General features: G+C 40.6%; 1 protein-coding gene across 2 annotated transcripts in view; it reads left to right on the top strand.

Moving 5' to 3' along the window:
* NAV2 (neuron navigator 2) overlaps positions 1 to 21,229 on the top strand; it is a 384,880-nt gene that overhangs the window by 236,651 nt on the left and 127,000 nt on the right. For both annotated transcript variants that reach the window (XM_061999098.1, XM_061999097.1), the window contains exons 4-5: positions 11,492 to 11,564; positions 16,736 to 16,994. In XM_061999098.1, coding sequence (XP_061855082.1) covers positions 11,492 to 11,564; positions 16,736 to 16,994 — 332 coding nt within the window. The remainder of the gene's footprint in view (positions 1 to 11,491; positions 11,565 to 16,735; positions 16,995 to 21,229) is intronic.

The raw sequence follows: 21,229 nt of genomic DNA on the forward strand, positions 1-21,229 counted from the left end.
AGAGGATGCAATTGTATGGAGCACAGGCTCTGGACCAAGGAGAGTTGGAGACCAGCACCGCAACTGCATTTGGTTTTTTAGAATGAAGCCCTGCCCAAAATATTGTCACAGTTCTTGATAAGTAGGTGAAGGAGCATAAAACAAGACCAGTTTCCTCTCCTACATTCTTGTGGAAGAAAGACTGAGATCAATAAACCCGAGTAGGGCTATCTCTGCTAGTGTTGTTTGATTACAGAAAAACAGAGATTCCTTCCTCTCTCTGCTTCTTCCCCCTCTCTCTTGTTTTGTGGATGATACTAGAGCTCAGCATTAGGCATCCTGCAGAACCTGGATTATGTAGGACGTACATTTTAGTACCTGCCCTTCTAGGTAGTGTAGGCTTTTCTTATTGATGTGTGTGCCTTTGTAAGTGCTGGATGTTACTTTTTTAAAAGGATTCATATCACTTACATTTGTAAAATGAAAAAGTAAATAAATGTAGAGTACTGAAGTGTGTTGCAGTATGCTATATGTTACACATCAAGTCTGGCTGTAATGGCAGCCTGTAGAAATCTTGCTGTGTAGGGGCTGTGTTCTGTCTGTGAGGAAAAATGTTGTGTAAAACACTCATGGAGTTTGAAGGAAGTTTCACAGCGATGTTTTAGCACAGTGTGATAGCTGAGCATTTTATTGTCTTGTATATTAATGTGTCCTTTTTCTGCAGCGTGGTAAGGAGGCAGAGAGAGGGGGGGTCATGTTACCTATTGCATATAAGTGATAAATCATAACATGAGAGAATGGTAAAGATTAGATGGTACAAGAAAAAGACAAAGGAACAAGATGTTTGAAAGGTCAGAGCATTGAAGTGGAGAGTGAGTTGAAGGAAAAAGGTCTGTATCAGCTAGCCTAGAAGTGGCTGGGGAGAGACAAGTCAAGGAAGTTAATTTTGAAAATGTGGACTCGAAGATCAAGAAGGGAGATACAAGTCAGTGTGTGTATACAGGTTGTGTTGGCAGACACAGGTGACAGCTGAAACACAACTGAAATGGACCACGGGATAAAAGAAGTAGCAGCGAGGTGTCTTTATAGGAGAGGCAGAGGGGGTTTGCCACCTTGACTGTACTGAATGTGGCATGGGACAGAGAGAATATTTATATATAGTTTTTAAAAAAGTATGAGAAGCAACTGATGAGAGAATATATTTATTTTCTTCCAAGGTTCACAATAAAATCAGAAATTAATCACAGATTATGATACGGTAGAAAACTGGAACGTTAGGTGTGAAAGTCTGAGAAGTGATAGTGTGCTACCCTTGTTATCAAAGCTTGAAGGAGTGGAGTGGTAGCAAAGCTGTCAGTGCTGAAGGGAAGAGGGTGAGGGTATCTGTAGGTGGATATACCAGACTCTTTCATCTCTTCACGCTAAGCCTGAGGAAGTTGTGGGACACCAAAGACAAGAATTTGGAGCAGCAGAAAGGCATGTAGGCTGAACCAGCACCACGCTTCCCTCCTATAAATAGAGGAGGAAATAGCTGTGGTTCTTGTGAGGGTTTGTGGTTGGGTTTTATTATTTTTAGGGATGATCACTTTGCATATGTAAGGATCTGTGCAATCAAATAACAAAAAAAAAAGAGATACTTACTTTTTATGTGTTGACCAGAAGTTTTTCAAGAATCCTCTCTATCTGATGCAGATATCAAGCTGTACTAGTGAAACAATACTGCTCAGTCTTTCCACTGCTGTTTAGCTAGCATAAAGAATCTTGTACTGCTACATGGGTCAAAGCCTGAATTTCTTCCAAGGGCTTCTTAAAAATCAAGATGAAGGCCACATTTTCAATATGATGTCTTCATTTGCAAGGAAACCTTACTCCAGTCATGGCAATTTGACTATTATTTTAATATTTCACTGTTTTCTTGTATTCTGAAAATGAGCTGTTCTGTAATGTATGACATCCAAAGGCAAAGAACAGGTTGCATGAAAATACTTCAGCCTGGTGGAACCCTGGTTTTGAAACAGGCAGCTCTGGGAGTTGTAATTCAGTTGTTAGAGCCAGGTGTCCACTTGCCAGCTCCACAGATCTTTTTGTTGGCAAAAAAGCATGAGATGTTGAAATCTTCATTACTGTTAGAGTGTATGGCACATGCTATATATACTTATGTGTTCTTTTCCTCAAAGAACACTGTAATGAGTTGATACAATAAATGTGAATGCTGGTGTGATATGGTTCATCCTTAAAGCATATAGTTGGCTATATATTAATGAGTTGTGGTGCAGGTACAATACAAGCTGGAGCAATCCCCATCACCTGAACTGCAAACTATGTGGGTGTAGTATCCATTAAGTGGATGAGCTGATGTGTTCTGTACAAATAACTGAAAATGGCTGATGTAGTAGAAAAAAAACCAGTTCTCAGTTGATTGTGTCTTTCTCACTGAAAATCATTCTGTCTTTTCAAGAGCAGATGTCCACTTAACCTGCTCCTCTAAACATTTTGAGCCTTTTTATCCATGCAGTGTTATCTAAGCGCTGCCATAGCCTGGTGCACTAAATCTGCAAATCTAAAATGGTGAGGTTGGAGTCTGGTCCATCAGCCACCCATCCCACACGGCTGAGGAGGACTCTGCTGCCTGGGCGTGTGCTGCTAATTCAGGGGAGCAGCTCTGCTGGAAAGATCAGAAGCATCACAAGCATGTTTTTCCTCTGCAGATGCCTAGCATAGGTTTTTTTTGAAACATACCCCAGTGATTAAATATAGCCATGTATTTTCAAGTAATCCTCCTCCCAGGTTTTTCAGAGCAATGTAGTAAAGGGAACTTTTCTGTCTTCTGGTAAGCCTTCCCCCTGCTTTGCTGGGGGAGTTTGTATCATACTGTCAGTATATGTTTAGAAATGTAATCTGTTTTAATGTTACTATAGTAACAAATGGGTATCTTTTGGCCTGAACCCATGGTATGTTTCCTCACAGCTGAAGGTTAGCTGGAGGGGAAGATGTTACCTGGAGCTGTGCCAGACTGGCCAGTGGCAGACACCAGCTTAGCTCCTTCAACTGTCTGTGGAGGCACTTGGCCAAATGTTGAGTTTAGGAATGTTTAAAGCTGAGTTTAGGAATGTTTAAAGCATTTTCTCTAAGCCTCCTGGGTTTCTGTTGATCATGTATGAACCCTTGTTGTCACGTAGACAAGAACAATTTACCACAGAGGTGATGAGCCAGGTTACTTGTACTTGGATATCCTTCTTCCCCACTTCATAATGACTGTTGCTCCTAGGTAAGATTCATTTTACTGTCTATTATTTTTTTTCCAGAGATGCAGGCTGTTGTTAATCTGTTGTGCTGACCACTTGTGTATTGTTATGAGAGACAGGCATGGTCAGATTGCAGCTTTGTGTTGCAGAGCTTGCAGTCTAAATTAAACCACAAGCTGCCCTCTCACCCCTGCCGTCATCCTACATAGCAAATCACATGATAAATAGAGCCAGACTGGATTGAGAAAGGTCAATAGCTACATCACCCTGCCCCAAGGCATGATAAAGTGTTACTAAACAGATATTTGTTTAATTTTGGGAAGGAAGGGCTTCCAAAATTCTTCAGTGTGCCAAGATGGTAGATAAGGCAGGATGTGCATGCTGCTCTGTCCATTGGCTGTGTGGTATCTTTGGAGACATTGCTGATGAGTCTGTCATTCCCAGAAGCATCATCTTTGTGGTCCCAGATGGTGTGCTCCAATTCTCTGTCCTGTACAGTGGTGCAAGAACTTAAGACATCATCTGTCTCTGCAATAGTGTGAGGTTTGACAAAGAGCAAAAGAGAACTGACTTAAAAAGTAATTCTTATGGAAAAACTGGAAAACAGGAGCTTAGCTATAAAGACAGAATTAGATTCTATTTGATTGTTTACTTCACTGTTAATTTATGCTGAATGAACACTGTAAATACTTCTGGCTCTACTCCCTGTGTGGACTAAATACATGAAACTGCACATGTATTAAAGGGCCAGGGTCATTCTACATACATACGTAGAGATCTCTGTATCCTTCACTGATGTAGTCAGACCTGCACCAATGTCTTAGAGAAACACTTGAGGTTTCTTTGCCAGACCTATTATACATAGCTTCTTCTTGTGTTTGGCAGAAAGGGGGAAAAATTGGAAGCCACGGGTGGCAATCTTTAACATCCTGCACCTCCATGTTAGGGGATACACAACATATGAAGGTGTGTTCTTGGCGAGACCATACCAGGTGCAGTGGCTTGTATCAACTGCATCGGGATTCTTTTGGTGTTGAATTTGGTACCAGGAGTAAAAATTGTGCTCAGACTAAATTTAATGTGGAGTTTCTTAGGTAAAAAATATGTTTTTTATTTGGACTTGACATTATCTGAGTCTTTTCTAAGGAAAAAAGCTTGAGAAGAGATGAAAGTAACAAATTATTTCTCTTTCTGGGAAATAAATGAATGAATTCTTTTTCTGAACCCTGGCAACGAAACTTTATAGTCTTCCAAAATGGCAGCAAAATCACAGTGAGCCAGGTTTAAAGCTTATGTTGATAACAAAAGGTATCTGCTTATGTTTACATAGTTTAATTCTGGTTTCTGAGTTGCACGTTGTTACTTTGGCTTCCCAACAGAAATCTGTCTGCTGCACTGTTTAAAAAGAGTAGAGTGAAACTGTATATTAAACAACAATATGGCAAACTGCTCTGACAGATTTGTGATGTAAGAATTAAAGCTGTTTGTATGGCAGCTTTTTTGGTGCCCAAGTCTTTGTTTCTAGTTTATGTTGTTACTAAGCTCTTCACTCTTCAGTAATTGAAACAGATCAGAGCTTGCAGCCCACAGAAATAAACTTTCTGTCATAAGTCTTTGATTTCCAGCGATTGCTTACACACTGCAACTCTGAGATAATAGTTAATTCATTAGCCTGTGAAGAGGAAAGATATCCAAGAAGTTTTCTTCTTTAGCTTTCTATGTAGGATGATTTTATGTATTTAAACAAGTGCTGTTGCGCTTGTCCTAAGGAGCAATGCATCCAAGATCCAGGTACACGGAAGGAGGAGGCACATATGTGTTGGTGTCCGTCCAGCCAATCTGTTGGGAGCAGGTGAAGCTGTGACCCTCAGGCCTTGAGACACAAGTTCTGCATGTCAGCCAAACACAGAGGCTCCCTGACCCCTGGGAACGGGCTGCAGCCTGAGCTCCCTTCTGGGGACCTTTTTTAGCAACAAACAACTGTCAGTGACTATACTGCAACAGTTCCTTTCTGTGGCACAGCAGTGGGATGACCGTGGCCATCTCTTTACTTGTGTGTATTTGAATGAAGAAACCCAGATCGTTTGCTGGTGTACAGTCATCTCACTTGCAGTAACCAAGAAGCTGTCATTTCCTTGCATTGCTTAAAATATGGATCAACTTTTATTCTGAGTTAAAGCTGTGATAAAACATCCCGTGTAGTTGTTTCTATGTGAGTTTTGTTACATTCCGGATTCCTGCCACACTTGAAGTTGATGATGTACACAGCCTTGTACACTTGAGCTAGTATTTGAGGAAACAAAACAGCCCAAGAGCCAGCACTTACTACATTGAGTGGTTTTAGTGTCAATTCCTTCCTTTTAATCACTTATGCTCATTTAAAATATCATTTGATGTAGAGTTCAAGGATGTTTTGGGGAGAAGGTTATCTTCACTAGATACTGATCATATTTTACATTAAATCCCAACATTAGAAATAAAACTTTCACTCTGGAAACTTTCACTCTGATAGAAAAGGGTCTCCTGTGAGCAACCAGGGAAGGTGGATATGAAGCATTCATGGGTCTTGCTGCTCTTCTCATCATGTAGTTACTGAGCACAGCCCTGATTTCTCTCCATCTGTTCCTGTCTTCACTTACAGCAGAGATTTAGTGCCAATAATGTACAGTTAGTGTGGTATGTGCTAGAATCTAGTCAAGTGTCTACTGAGACCAGTAGAGTTTCATCTATATCCTAAATTAATGATTCTCCAGAGGCAAGATAACTGTTGGTGCTTGTTTTGCAAAGCTGAACTTCCTGCTTAACAAATTGTCATTTAGATTTCAAATTGTACACAAGTGATCTGCTTCAACTTTTCCAATATAGTTAAAGCCTGATTATGAAAAGCTGATCCAAAAATAGTATTTCCAGGGGTTTTTTTTCCAGGAAATTACTCCTTTTTTTTTTTCCTCCATAGGAAGGTTTCAGTTTTGCATAAATAAACCCGAGAAAAACCCCGAGAAACCAAATTGCAAAATAAACTAGAAAAAATTCCACAGCTCTTCCATCTGCCTGTTGCAGACCAGATTAGCTTGGGCAAGCCTGGAGAGTCACACAGGATTGCCTGAAGCCATTCACAATACAAGAATGCCCTTTGGATGCTCTTTGATGTGATTAGGAATCTTGGGCACTGTGAATCAGAGCTTACTGCCCCCATTTCTATTTATATTAGACACATTGTGAGTGAATATTGAATATTAACAGCATGTTGTAGAGAAATGCTATTTGTCTCATTATTTCCACAGGAACTGGAAAGCTAAGGCTTTACTCAGGATCACAGAGAAGGGGATGCAAATGATGAGGCTGAGCCTTGTTCTCCAGGCTTTGTCCATGTTTCTGCATTGTATGCGAAGTATGCTAGGATATTGCATAAAGCTTTGTGGAACTTAAAAAAAGATTCACATGAAATCAATCTCTTTTTTTGCATCTTTGAAAACTTATATAATGGCCATAACATGGAGCCTCAAGTTAAATGGAAAGCACTGGTTTCAATATGAGTAGTGGGTTTTCTGGATAAGCTCATTAAAAGGCCATATCTATCACTATAAAAGTTGGGAGCAGAGATCTTGCATCATAACATGAGGAACTTCCCGTGGTTTCTAAGTGAAGGAACCTACAGTAGGTTTAATTCTGATTTTGATTTGAGAAAAACTTCTGTATCTGTCACAAGGGCAGCACTAGTTATCATTTACCTGGTCTATTTGACTTGGCAGAGCTGAATTGACAGCTTTGGCTGTAGGCAGTTGCCATATTCAAGTTCTTGTTGTAGTCAGTGTTCAACATATATCAATGCCCACATACGGGTTTCCATTTACAGGCTGAGGACATTTGGGTTGCTTTTTTCCTGGTATGTCCTATTCTGCCTATACAGGCCAGGGCATGTTTCCTAGCTCCTGCTCTTTCTAGCACTGACAAGAATAGAAATGGAAATTGCAGTTATATGACAAATGCAGAAACTTGTGTGGGGTTGGTGTCTTGTGTCACTGGAAATGCATAATTACTGAAGGTACATTTGAGAATAGAGGGAAGTCAGACTAATATACATGGGAAAGTAATAGTGGAATCATAAATAAATAAATCCATTCTGTTCCACATCTAGGAACTCAATGTATCTGTTACATTTGAATGCATTTGAGTTTTATATATGTAGAAACTAGGAAGGAGCGAGGAGTGTGCGGGCCTAGTTGGAATGAAAATGATGATATACAATGATGTCCTTTACAAAAGTAGTCAGAAACCAATCAGTAAATGCATTTGACCACCAGCTTTTAATCCTGCTTTTCCACCAAGAGGCTGATGGTTTTACTGATGTAACAAAGCAACTGCTGCTAGTCTGACGTTCGAAAGTTAGGAATGATGATTACTTGCCATGATGCCTTCTGCTCCCATCTTGGCAGTTAGCAAATGCCACACAGAGATTCATGTTAAGAGGAAGTTTTCAGGTAGCTGACTGAAACACACATTTTGTTGTTGTGAGCATGAGAATCATAGAATCATAGAATGGTAGGGGTTGGAAGGGACCTTTAGAGATCATCTAGTCCAACCCCCCTGCAGAAGCAGGGTCACCTGGATCAGGTCGCATAGGAACATGTCCAGGTGGGTCTTGAAGACCTCCAAGGAAGGAGACTCCACAACTCCTCTGGGCAGCCTGTGCCAGGGCTCCCTCACCTGAACAGGGAAATAGTTGTTTCTTATGTTTAAGTGGAACTTTTTGTGTTCCAGCTTCATCCCATCACCCCTTGTCCTGTTGCTAGCTACTATAGAAAAAAGGGATGTCCCAACCTCCTGACACCCACCCTTTAGATATTTATAAATGTCAATAAGATTCCCCCCTCAGTCTCCTCTTTTCTGACTAAACAGCCCCAGTTCCCGCAGCCTTTCCTCGTATGAAAGATGCTCCATTCCCCTGATCATCTTGGTGGCCCTGTGCTGGACTCTCTCCGGCACTTCCCTGTCCCTCTTGAGCCGAGGAGCCCAGAACTGGACACAGGACTCCAGATGAGGCCTCACCAGGGCAGAGTAGAGGGGGAGAAGAACCTCCCTTGACCTGCTGGCCACACTCTTCTTGATGCATCCCAGGCTGCCATTGGCCTTCTTGGCCACGAGGGCACATTGCTGGCTCATATTTAGCTTATTATCAATCAGGACTCCCAGGTCTGTCTCTGCAGAGCTGCTCTTCAGCAGTTCGACCCCCAGCCTGTCCTGGTGCAGGGGGTTGTTCCTTCCCAGATGCAGGACTGTGCACTTGTCCTTGTTGAACCTCATGAGGTTCCTCTCTGCCCAACTCTCCAGCCGGTCGAGATCCTGCTGAATGGCAGCACAGTCTCTGGGGAATCAGCCAGTCCTCCCAGTTTGGTGTCATCAGGGAACTTGCGGAGGGTCACTCTGTCCCCTCATCCAGGTCGTTGGTGAAGATGTTGAACAACACTGGCCCCAGAACCAATCCCTGTGGAACTCCAGTGGCCACAGGTCTCCAACTCGATTCTGTGCCATTGATCACCACCCTCTGGGCTCTGTCATTCAGCCAGCTCTTGACCCATCTCACTGTCCACTTATCCAAGCCACACTGCTTGAACTTTCTGATGAGGATGTTGTGGGAGACAGTGTCAAAAGCCTTGCTGAAGTCAAGGTATGGCAGTTGTGTCACTGGATATGTCTGACAGAAGCTTAATTCCACAGGTTTTTATTTTTTCACATAATGTCCTACTTAAAAGGGAGGAGGAGGAGCCCCTGGAGGTGGGCAGCCCCTCAATCAGCAGCCCTAGAATACATGTGCATCATACAGGTCATGGGAGTTATGGTATGTTTTGATAGCTGATTGGACTTGAAGTAGTTTCCGTGCAAGAGTTAAAAATTGCAAATTCGCTTCATGCTTTTGGCTGGGAAGTGTGAAAAGGCAAGGCTCAGTTCTGGACACTCAAGGTAATGTGCCTGACTGAGATAACCACTGTGGATGACTGTCCTTGATTTTCCTTCTCCTTTTGCACAGCTTTTTCCCTATTTTGGGTAGGTGGGAAATGAGAATAGCCAACAGCCAACTGCCATCTCTCCTGTTTTGTTTCTGCTGTGTTAAACATTGCTGAAAAAGCAAATGAGAAATCTGAATTGTCAGCCAAAACCCAATTGTAGCTCGTAGTAAAGAAGAAAATACTCACTCCCCTTTGGCAAATCCAGTCTTTTCACATCTACTTAAAGGGCTTGAGCAATAAGTAGACCAAAAAAAGGCCTGTTAGAGCCTCAGTGACAATTTGCAGCTAAATACGGTAATTTCAAGGAGGCAGCTGTGCTTTGGAAGTCACCTCAGCATACAGTCATTAGGTCTTTCCTTAGCTGAAATCTATCCAAGAACTTCACATCTGTCCAAGGTAAACACATCTAAATGGTCTTCATGACCATACTGATACTTCAGAATAGTTTGCTGTGTCCAACTCTATGCACTGGAGGTTCTTTCTTCATAAAACAATATTTGCAGATTATAAGTAGTTCTTAAGTTTATACAGCAGGGGTTAGAGGCAGAATCCTTCCTTGGAGCTCCTATAAGTGAAATTCATTAAATGTTACACTGTTGGAAATACTTCCCTTTAAACAAGCACCATGTGAAGATTTCAGTCGCTTTCTTATCTTCTTTTTTTACAATAGGAGAAATTGGTGATTGGTTCCCTCATATCCCAACATCACTGTTTTATCAGTAGCTCTGGGACAGAAGACAGCCAGTTGTGTTCAGAGCTTTTGCCTCTATGAGACTCCAAGAGTGCCAAGCGAGTAGAGTGTTTTCCACTGCAGCTGAATAGCAGTCACACATCACTTCTACATGGGCCACGAGCCAGTCATTCTGTGGGAAGCACCTTGAATTCCTACCAAAGCTACATTTTAATAGTTTCAGCTATAGACCTGCATTCTGTGTTTTACTTTTGTTTTCAGTTTCCCCAGATTTCTTTCTGTTTTTCCTTCAAAAGTGACTAGTTGCTCACATTCCTGTCATTCTGCCATGTAATGTTGTTAGTATCATAGATGACACTGTATAAATAACAGAGTCATTGATGCTTTTTTGTCCTCCAGTTGTGTTTTTTCTAGTGAATTCCTTGTACCTGTGATGCTGTACATGCCTGTAGGATCTTGTCATAGCACTTTATTTTCTGAACCTAAGAAGTTTGATGATGTTTTTATCATTTTGATGAATAGAGATGGTAATCATGTGAGAGCAAACGTGGAGCTGCTTGTCTGGCTGCTTCCTTATCTGTAAAGTGGAAGCAGGGACATGGAGACCCTATTTTATCACTTATCTTTTTATCATGGTAACAAGTAAATTGCTCAGTGGTATTATCCCAAAGTCTTTTGTTTAACCACACATGAAATATGATATTTCCTAAAATGTTACTCGAGTTGTCTCAGCTTAGACTTCTGCATGGAAGTGCTGTGGTCTAGGAGAGGCTGGCATCTCTCTGAATATGACCGCAGAGCTTTGGTGGGAGCTTTGAAGGGAAACGAGGCATCAAACTACCGCAGGATCTCTGTTGTGATGTTGAGTGTGATGGAAGAAATGCCTGATTTGTGCAGCCTTTCTGGAGTTCACTTTGTTAGGTGGGATACAGCAGCAGTAGTTACGAACAATCAGAAGCCCTTACCTGGTCCAAACTCCTTTCATCCGGTGCAATTGAATGCCATGGAACCGTCTGTGTGGAGGGTGGGATGTGCCCCCCGGTGAGCTCCCAGGGTTGCCTGTCATTGCTGACACGCCAAGGATGTCACAAGTGACCATTTTTTGGATTCCAGCTGGGGTTTCCAGTTACAGTTTTTATATTTGACTGCTTTTGTGGCTGGAAACTTTTGCCAGCTGTCAACTTAAGAGCAAGTGGCGATCTGCCTTCTCAAGCAAGTGTGGCCTCCGTGTTTATTTTCAGTTTCATATTTGTTATACTTACTGTAGGTTAAAAATCCTGGCATAACATCCTTGACCCTTTAGTCAGATATGTTATGATCCTTTTTCATGGTTACAGTATTAAATAACTTGCTTCATGCAAGTTGAAACAACAGAAAGTCCTGACCTACGTATTACTCGATCAATTTAAGACCTTGGTAACTGAGGAGCTTTCGTATTATGGTGAGCAAAGGGACTTTTTATGTGACACAAAGACTGAGTGCAATAAAGGGTGGCAAGAGATGAAAGTAAACAATTATTACAATGCATTTTCTTTTTGTGTCTCTCTTTTTTTCTTGTTCCTGAACAGATTGAAAACATAGATGCATGCCTGAGTTTCTTGGCTGCCAAGGGCATTAACATACAGGGCCTGTCAGCAGAAGGTGAGTCAATTGATTGTTTCAAATTTCATTCTAAATGAGGAGCCTGAATTACTGCTTGTGATTGTAACCAGAACGTGGAGTGTAATGGAAGATTAATATGGATAATTTACACTTTTGACTGTATTTACTGCTTTTTTTCCCCCATCTCCATATGAAAGGTAGGTAAAAGATGTATCTCATCTCCACACAGCTGACTGTAAAAACAATCAAAGATACCAAATTAGAACTCAATAACTTCCCTGTTTCTTTCTGTTTAACCCCAGAAATGTCTCATCTGAGTTCTATAATTGGTACATTTATCAGTGTTGATTTTTACAGATCTTTAAGCTGAACTGCTGGCAGCTGTTTGCCTTTTGAGAGATAAATTTATTTCCTCATTCCCCATGCATGAAACATAAAAATCAAAATGTTTCGAACCAAAACAAACCAGAAGACATTTTTACCTCTAATTAATCACTCTTCTTTTGAAAAGCACCAGATTTTTTTCTGAAACCCAACCATAACTCAGCATACCATATTCCTTTATGCCAATGCATGATATATGTCAGGATGTATGGTACCTTTCGGCTCAGAAGCTGTTAAACTGCTGTCTTAGTAAAAGCTTAAACAGTTTTCTGTCATCCTCAGCACCGCTTACACTTTCATTTAAATATGCTGGAAAAGCCATTGGGTTCAGTAGCTACTAAAGCAAACTTCATTCATATTATGTGACATCTCCCTAGTGCTTCCCAGAACAAATAATTGGATTTGTGGCATCAGGTGAGACTCAAAGTTTGATTTGGTAACTAAGTCTCTCTGCAAACTCAGTTTTGAGGAGGATATATCATTAAATTATGTGTATGTGTTTACTCATGTGTGAATAACTTAATTGCCTGTATGTTTAAAGCTGTGTTTTCTTCCTCTGAAGGAATCCTATAGCTCAAACAAGGCAAGCAAGAAAGGATGTGTAAATGTGGTAGGCTGACAGCTGAGCACTGGAGAGAATAGGAAGTACACAACTGAGAAAAAATGCATGGGTTGAGATATATATAGTTTAATGAGTGAAGGAAAGAGAAACAGAAAACCAAAATAAATAATACCAAGGCAATCACCACCTCCCACAAGTAGACAGATGCCCAGCCAATTTCTGAGCAGTAGCTCCCTCCTGCCACCCACCTCAGTTTTCATTTTTGAGCATGAGATGTCCTGTGGGTCAGCTGAGGCTGCCTCTCCAGGCTGTATCCCACCCCCAATCTGCACAAGGGGATAAGGCAGTGTGGGAAAAAGAGAAAGCCTTGACCCTGTGCAAGTGTTGCTCAGCAATAGCCAAAACACTAGCACCTTATCAGCACTGTTTTGGTCACAAATCCAAAACCCAGCACCATGCACACAATGATCATGATTTGATGCCTTAGCTGAAACACAACTTTCCCTTACGGATCACAAACCATGTTTATGAAATGTATTCCACATAACCACCATGAATTAACTTCAAGGTGAAACCACTGTGTACACAAGTTCTATACATGTACATTGCAACTTAAAAAATGTTTCAGGTAGAAAAACTTTACTGAAATTTCCATGAAGTAATCATTGTTTTTTAAGAATAGAATTTTAAGTTACATTTTGACCATTTGGAAAATAGCTTGAAAAATTCCTTGATGTCCTCCAAAGGAAGCCTCCTACTTCATCTGGTCTGTGAGATCTTACAATCCACTTGAAAATGTATTTGAAATGTAATTTCATTATGTTTGAGGTGATTTTTAAGTGTGGAAAGCAATGCAGCAGATATTTGGTACACACTGTTCTAACCTGAATATAACAACTAGTTAGGAGGAGGAGTGTGAATGTTAGCTCTCTTCTTTAGTGGTGTATCCTTAAGCTGGGTTAGAACACCAATAACAAATATTTTCCTGCAAAGGGAAGCTTTACTATGGACAGCCCAAGTACTGCCTGCATTATATGCCTCAATAGCTCAGTTAGAAGGATTCTCATGTCAAGAAAAGAAAGTATGAGTTAAAACTTGTAAGAGCAGAAAGTTTGTTTAGCAGGAAATGACCTCTGAAATGACATTGATGCTTCTGTAGGCAGGTGAATTTCAGCACACACACTCTGCAGTACTGCAGTTCCTCCCTTTCTGTTTCCACAGCACGAATATCCCACAGTGCTATTTCAATATACCTGAGTAGGGCACTTCCTCATTTCTGTGAAATTCCCTGTATTGTTCATATTCAGGTCTTTTCTCAGTGGTCTACAAAGTTCATCCCAGAAGTATTTTGGTAGTTTTGGATCCCTAAAGTCAGGTTAGAGCCCTATCAGCCTAGAGCATGTGCTGACTGAGGCTGAGTCTATCTGTACTTCTTGATGTGTCCTGAATACCATGTGAGGTATATCTACTTCTCAGCATTTTCTCTTAAATTCAGACTTGGTTGTAATTATTTTGGCCCTTTCTCTTTTCTCCCATCATTCACTGTGGACAGAATGATTAATTTGTGCACAATGATTAATTTGTGATTTGCAGAAATTCCATTCACAAGTGTTAGAGGAATCAGATGCCATTCCTCTTGTCATCTATCCAGCAGACTTGCCTTCTCTTTACCTTTTCTTTGTCTTGAACTGATGGGGTATTTTTAATTTTCACCAACTCCAGTGTATTTTTGTGAAGACAGAGGAGGATGACTGGCAAGATACAGTGGTGGAAGTTCCAGCTGTAGGGGTAAAAAGTAACAGATATTCCAGGATGGAAATTCCCATAGTGTAGATTTGTGGGGATTCTTTGAAAACCAAACTCCAGTTTCCTTTCAAATGTCTAGAGTGTTTGTTTCAAATATACAAGACAAGTAACTTTTGGCTCCAAATTTAAAACCTACTTGTCCTTCTCCAAGTTAATATGTACATGTAAGGTGATGCATGGAGGGAGGGGACTGAAAGCAGGAAGCAGTTGAGACTGCTCTGATGGGCAGAGCTCAGTGAAGTTGAAGTACCCTTTGAAATACTCCAAAGTGCAGGGGCAAACTGCCAGGTGAATTACCTCAGTCTAAGATAAAAGAAACAGAAGTACCTCAGAAAGTCCTGTTTGAAATGTTTTACTTGAAATCCAGAAAGAGAGAGAGAGAGACTGCTTCTTTTGAAACTCATTAGAGGTATTTTTCTTTTGATTATTGTTTTTTTGCTGCCTTTGAAAAATGTCAGAAGCAGGTTGGCTCTTCTGATAAATATGACAGAAGACAGACAGCCATAGAAAGCAACAGGTTTTAGGTGGGTTATTGTTACAATGGCCGCTCACTTCACATGGAAATCAAATCCTCTTTTCTAATTGCATATAGCTTTGCTAAGTTTAAACATGCAAACCCATGGTAATTTCTTTTATCTTCTGGCCCTTATTTATGCAGTTAAGCTTCCCAGTGCCTCTGGGTCTGTTTAGTTATGCTTCAGCCTGTGATTAAGTTCCATTTTCCTCACAGTTCCCATGAGTAATTTGAGTTCTGTACTGAAGATAAGGAGATACTTCTTAATGTGCTTTGCTGTCTTTTGTGTCTGTTTTACTTTATTGTCTACTTCCATCTGTGTTCTCCCTAGCTAAACACAGGCAGATTAGAGAAGGAACCTGCCTGATGCAGATACTGATGGCAGTGGGTGAAGGCTGGGTTTGTGTCCTAACAATGCATGGGAGCAGGAGTGGGCTCAGAAAAGAGGAAACAAGGATTCAGTGGGACTCCACTGTCCAGGAAGAGAATTAAAATTGGCTGAATACACAAAAAAAGATAGAAAATGGCCACTCAAGGGCCCTGGCATTGATAATCATGATAAACAAGGGAATGGGGGCAGTGATGGGACGGAGCACTAGGCATATTCTGTATCTGGATAAACAAGGGAATGGGGGCAGTGATGGGACGGAGCACTAGGCATATTCTGTATCTGGGTGATGACCAGGATCACTTCCATAAGGCCTAGGAGTGTCTGAGGAGATGGGCATGGGTCAGAACAAAAGTAAAGAAGAGAGTAAATTAGAAAGGTAGATTGAGGCACAGGTAGACAAGGAGACCAAATCCAGAAGCTAGTATAGAAAGAGGAGCAAAATTTCTAGACCACGAGCCTGAGATTTGTGGGGTGTAAAGGGCTTGGGTTTAAGAACAGAAGCTTGTACACAGCAGAGATCAGCAATGTGAGCAGAACTGTGACTGGGAGAGGGAATAAAGGATAGAGCAGGGTCCACCACAAAGTCAGAGCAACCTTTCAGCTATAACTGGGAACAGAAATTAAAATTCTGATTCTCACCTTTGTGCTTGGCCACTGTCTTGCCACCTGTCCTTTTCTTCCCCTCTTGCACTAATCCATGTAGAGGGATCTGAAAGCTTAGAGCAACAGTAAGTTTTGTTAGTTCAAGGGATCTGTACAGTGCATACAAAAGTTCAGCTGTTTGATGTAGCTTTTTTAATTAAGGAAATTAAGCATGCTAAATATTGAAGTCACAGCACATCATTAAGGTTGTCTGCAAGACCAAATTGATGCTTTTGTGTATTATGAGAGTGGTTAAATGCATGTTCTAATACATGTCTGTTTCGTTTTAGTTTTGCATTTGGTATTGCACAGAACAACAGGATGACTTAGGAACTGAAATGTTTATTCATTCATTGTCAAGCTGTCTTTAGGTACCTTGGGTATTCATTCTTTATCAGCTTGTGACAGTATCAAACTGATAATTCTCTGGTCTAATACAGCTGTTTCACCAAATAAGTTTGCTAGTGTAAAACTTGCATCAGATTTTCGTAGTCTGGTATTGCAAAGATGATATAATGCTGTGTGATAACTGAGTAGTTTCTCCTTGTGCAAATTTAGGACTGAGAAATTACTCATAGTGTGCTGTTGTTAATACACTAGTTATTGTGAGGGGTTTGGTTTGATTGCTTACTTTAGTTTAAGGAACTATCTCTTGAAGCACACTGGTGTTAACAGATCTAGAAGAAATGGGAGACATCCAGTCACTGCACACGAGAAATTAGTTATTTACTTGGAGTTAGTGCTCCCTGGTAATCAGCTGTATGCCAATGAGATGTGCAGAAAGCTTGTCATATCCTAAAGAGCCTGAGTTCAGACATGTTATAAGGAGTGCAGTGACCAACCGCCACTGTACTATCAGAGAGAAACAGCAACTGGTGTCTGATGAGTGACTTCTGAACATTGCCTTACAGAAATCAGGAATGGGAATCTAAAGGCCATCTTGGGCCTTTTCTTCAGTTTATCTCGATACAAGCAACAGCAACAGCAGCCACAGAAGCAGCAACCACACCACCATCCGTCCCAGCAGCCTTCCCCAGTACCCCAGCAAGCAGGGCCTCCATCCCAGTGCCAGGTCGCGGTACCACAGCAGCAGGTACCGGCTTCGCTCCAGACTCCGTGCCAACAGCCCCTGCAGCACCAGTTCAAAGCACAGCCAGAAATGCAATCCAGGTGGGGAAATTTTCTTTAAGCTGTTCCTTTTCCCATTGTTTATTTTTTTTCCCTTCTCATTCAGGGTCTCCCAAAGCCAAAGAAACTTTCTTTAGTTCTGCTTTAGAATAAAAGTTATGTTGGAGACCGAATGCTGGGTGACAATTGACTTCATGCCTTTGGAAATCAAAACAGATGTGCTCAAATATGTTCTCAATGTTGGAAATAAGCAGTACAATGGGTGCAAAATATCTGCTAGACCAAGTATCCACAGTATTTTATAAGGAGTCAGTATTCATTTTGCTTCCTTCTAGTCACAAAGCATGAATATTGTTGCCATAAGAAGGATATATGCTTTGGGCATGTGAAAAACAACTTTGGTTCTCACTTTACAAGAATTTCAGACCTCACTAAGAAGTGAAGACTCTGACAGTGGTAAAAGAAATGGAGCTTATCATGGCCTGGACATGTTCCTATGCAACCTGATCTAGGTTGACCTGCCTCTGCAGGGGAGTTGGACTAGATGATCTCTAAAGGTCCCTTCCAACCCCTACCATTCTATGATTCTATGGTTAGTGACAGTCAAAACCACATCTAGACTTATTGGACAAAAATAATATGATGCTGGTTTACATGAAAAACAGTTTTCAACACTGGGTGTTTGTTGGCACTCCTACATCAGAACACAGAGGGGGATCTTTGTCCCTGGAATGTCTTCAGTCCTAGGGATGCTCTGTCTGGGTTATAACAAAAGCATTTTATGAAGGCACTACCACTGTGAATACACTTAGACCCTTCTACTTGTCTGATACTCCCAATGCTAAAAGAGTGGGCATTTTAGTGGAGGTAAGTGGGCAAGTTTAGAGGCTGAAGCCTTATTTGCCTAATTACTAAAGAAAATATGAAGACTTTATTTTTAAATGTCTCTAACTTAAGGCTGATTTGAGGTAAAATACCTTGTATTAAGGTGAACACTAGCTTATGTGTTGATTTATGAGGGTTTTAAGTAGTGTAAATAAAGACTTCCAAGTGAGATGACTGAGAGCTTATATGATTTTGGTAATTTCTTCCTCTTCAATGAATCGTGCTCATTTTGGATGTAAACAATGTTTTTGTATAATTGAGAAAAGCAGTGCTGACAGCATGTGTGAACTCGTATAGGAAATAATTACTGTAAAGCAAAGAGGTATTTGACCACATTTCTGCATCTTTTCTGTTAAAAAACATACAGAGATGGATGGGATCATATGAATATTGATATTTTCAGTACATTGTGTGGATTGTGATGGGTCTCAATTTTAAAGTGAAGGTCTTAAATGTCATGTTCATGTAGTATATACTGAAGTTAAATTAGATTTTGTAGAAAATACTTATAATAAGAGACTGAGAAGCAAAAGAGTAATCCAGTTGGCATGTGCATGCAGAATCTCATGTTCATTACTCTTTAAAAAGTGATTTATTTCAGATTGTAGGAGTTTTTGACTTGGGAAAGAAACCTTTTTTTCCTGTGAAATTCATAAGACATGTTTTCCTCCCCACAAGTAGTTTCCAAGTTCAATAGTTTTAAAAAAAAGAAAAGAGATTCTTTGTTCAATGTTCTCTTCCACTTTTTCTTTCCTGTCACAGTGCATCTCCCAGGGACTCACCTCAAAGCAAAATCATCCGATTCACTCTTGGTCAGAAAAAATCTTCTAGGTTAGCATTTCTTCATCTTCTGCAAAGCATGAGTAATCCTTTTGCACTATTTCTGGATGCATGTTGAGGGATCCTCTCAAGAAACAATACAAAGTTTGTAACTAGGTGTTTGACAAACAGCTGAAACGTGCAAATGTTACCTGGCTTTTAATGCTTTTCTTCTCTTTCAAGCTGTGCAATGCATTCTAGCCTGCAAGAGAAAAATTTGCTTTTCTTGTCCTTATGAGCTTTTGGTTTTGAGAACAAACCATGGTTCTGGGAGTTCTCTCCCCACTGTACACACCTGTATTAGTTGTACTTAAATCTGTGTTATTGCAATGACTAATATCAGGCTGTTGTCTTGGCTAGTAAGTGGAGCATCATGTGAGCCATGTGAACCCCCAAGCAGCTCTGTATGAGGCACCCCCAGTGCTCGAAAGCTGAGCACATCTAATCTCCCTAAATTTGATTGATAGGTATTTCAGTCTAATTTTTTCCCTCATCCCAGCACGCCTTGCATGCCAGCTCCTGTGAACATCTCAGTAATCATAAGAGTTTACTATACTATTAATGTGATAATTAATCATGTTTACTTTTACTACTGTGTATGAAAATGTTTTACTATGAATTTAGATGTATTTATACATTGATAAATTATACTGTACTATTTTTGACAAGCTTCTGAACTACTACTTAACAATTTTTATTCAGCTTGGCAAGTTTGTATAGACTGTTAATTTTGCTCTATACTTTGGATTTATTTCCCTCATTTCGTTCATGACAACAGTGAAAGTCTGCAGAAACTCTCCATGTTTTCCTTTTCATGTTTTCTCTTGATCATATTTTTATGGCTTGAGGGTTCATATTTGCCTACAGGAGGTGCTGAATAAGTAGTAGAGTATTCTCTGAGCTCAGTACCTTGTCTCTAATAACAAGAAGCTAGAAATGTCTCCCTGAAACTAGTTTATTCCACCCTAGATTTCACAAGCACTGCTGTGAAATATCTTGGCCTAATACCAAAAGCAGGGGCTTAAATCAGTCAGTAAAATTAGTGGCAGGGGGATGGGAAGTCAAAGAGAAATTATATCTTCTTCAAGAGTGTTTTTGGCACGTATTTTTTTTTCTTGATATGTTTTTATTGGCAGTGACAATACTTGAATCGAGAACTTGTCACTTGTTGAGTGGTCACATGGTTCGAGTAGCTTTATTTACTTTAAAATGTGACAGATTTGCAAAGCCTGTGTGGGCATGTGTGGGGAGCCTTTTCTTACCCATCAGTGTAAGAACATTTCCCTTCCCTCCTGCCAAGCCATGCTAGAAAACTCCCCCTTTGCCCCCTGAGTACTGGAGGCTCTAGAAGGCTTCCTGCAGTGCTTTACCTGTACTCATAGCATTTATCACTGTGTAGACACTTTGAGCTGAGTGTGTCCTTCCTACCTGTAGGAAACCTGTCTCATTTCCTGTTAACCAAAACAAATTCTTAGTGAACTTTCTCATCTTGGTGACTTCCAAGTACTCAAGAACAGCCTTTGTCCGTGATTTGTCTCTGCTTCTTGCCACGCAGTCCTCTCTGCAGTGGATGAAGCATCTCTGTGTTCTCATTTACACCTTGCTGCAGTGATGAGCATGTACAACTTTCTAGCACCCCCCAGTGTTGAAAAGGGCTGGGTAAATTGAGGGGCTTGTCTAAAGGCTTCAGCAAAGTCAACCTCAGAACCATGAGATGCTGTGCCAGATCTGTGGTGGTTTGAGTTTTGAAGTTAATTTTGGGGTTTGTATTTGAGTGATGCTCTGATGTCTTACCCTCTTTTGAGCTTTGAAAGCATGTGCATGCAGCTGCTGAAATTTTTGCTCTTTTCCTTCGTGTTTCTTTTCATATTTCCCATTTCTTTACTAGTCTTGGAGAAGTCATTTTACTTAGGAAGCTCTGCCAGACTCCTTCTTGGCTTCTCTTACTACTCAGAGACACAATGGTGGTTTGGTTGTTTGCATCCCCTTTCTCTCTGACTTCTTCATTTTAGTCTATTATTGGCACAAATTATTTAAGAGGGATTTTGGGGGTTTATATAAAGATTTTTAAAAGAGATTCTACCATATAAAAATACAGAGATGTCAAAGAGAAGTTGTTTTTAATGCTGTTGTAGGTGATGGGAACTGGGTCTATCTTTTAGGCTTTAATGTGATGTCCTTGCTTGTTGAAGCAATAGCTGTTTCAGCAGCTCTCTTCAATGTGCATTTTGAGCAACTACCAGATCTTTGAATTGTTGCTATTTCATCAATTTGCAATATAGAAATATGTGCTCATCAGTGCACAAAGTACAGCACTAACACAGAAACTTTATGTGTTGAACTCTGAAGGATTCAAGCACACATATGACTCTGAGATGTGATGCCAGTGGCTTGCCATATCTGTTGGCCTTTTTAGAAAAGTCTTACCTCTTCCCTTTTGCCTCAAAAGCATGAAAGTAGTATATCTCTCCCTCTCTACTTAATCCAGAGCCCTAACTACATTTTCTTCTAGGTAAACAGGTAAATCTTGTAAATACAGGCTACAGTCAGGAAATGCTGGAAGAGATGGACCC

The sequence above is a fragment of the Colius striatus genome, chromosome 7 (assembly GCF_028858725.1).
Source record: "Colius striatus isolate bColStr4 chromosome 7, bColStr4.1.hap1, whole genome shotgun sequence".
NCBI classification, from domain to species: domain Eukaryota; kingdom Metazoa; phylum Chordata; class Aves; order Coliiformes; family Coliidae; genus Colius; species Colius striatus.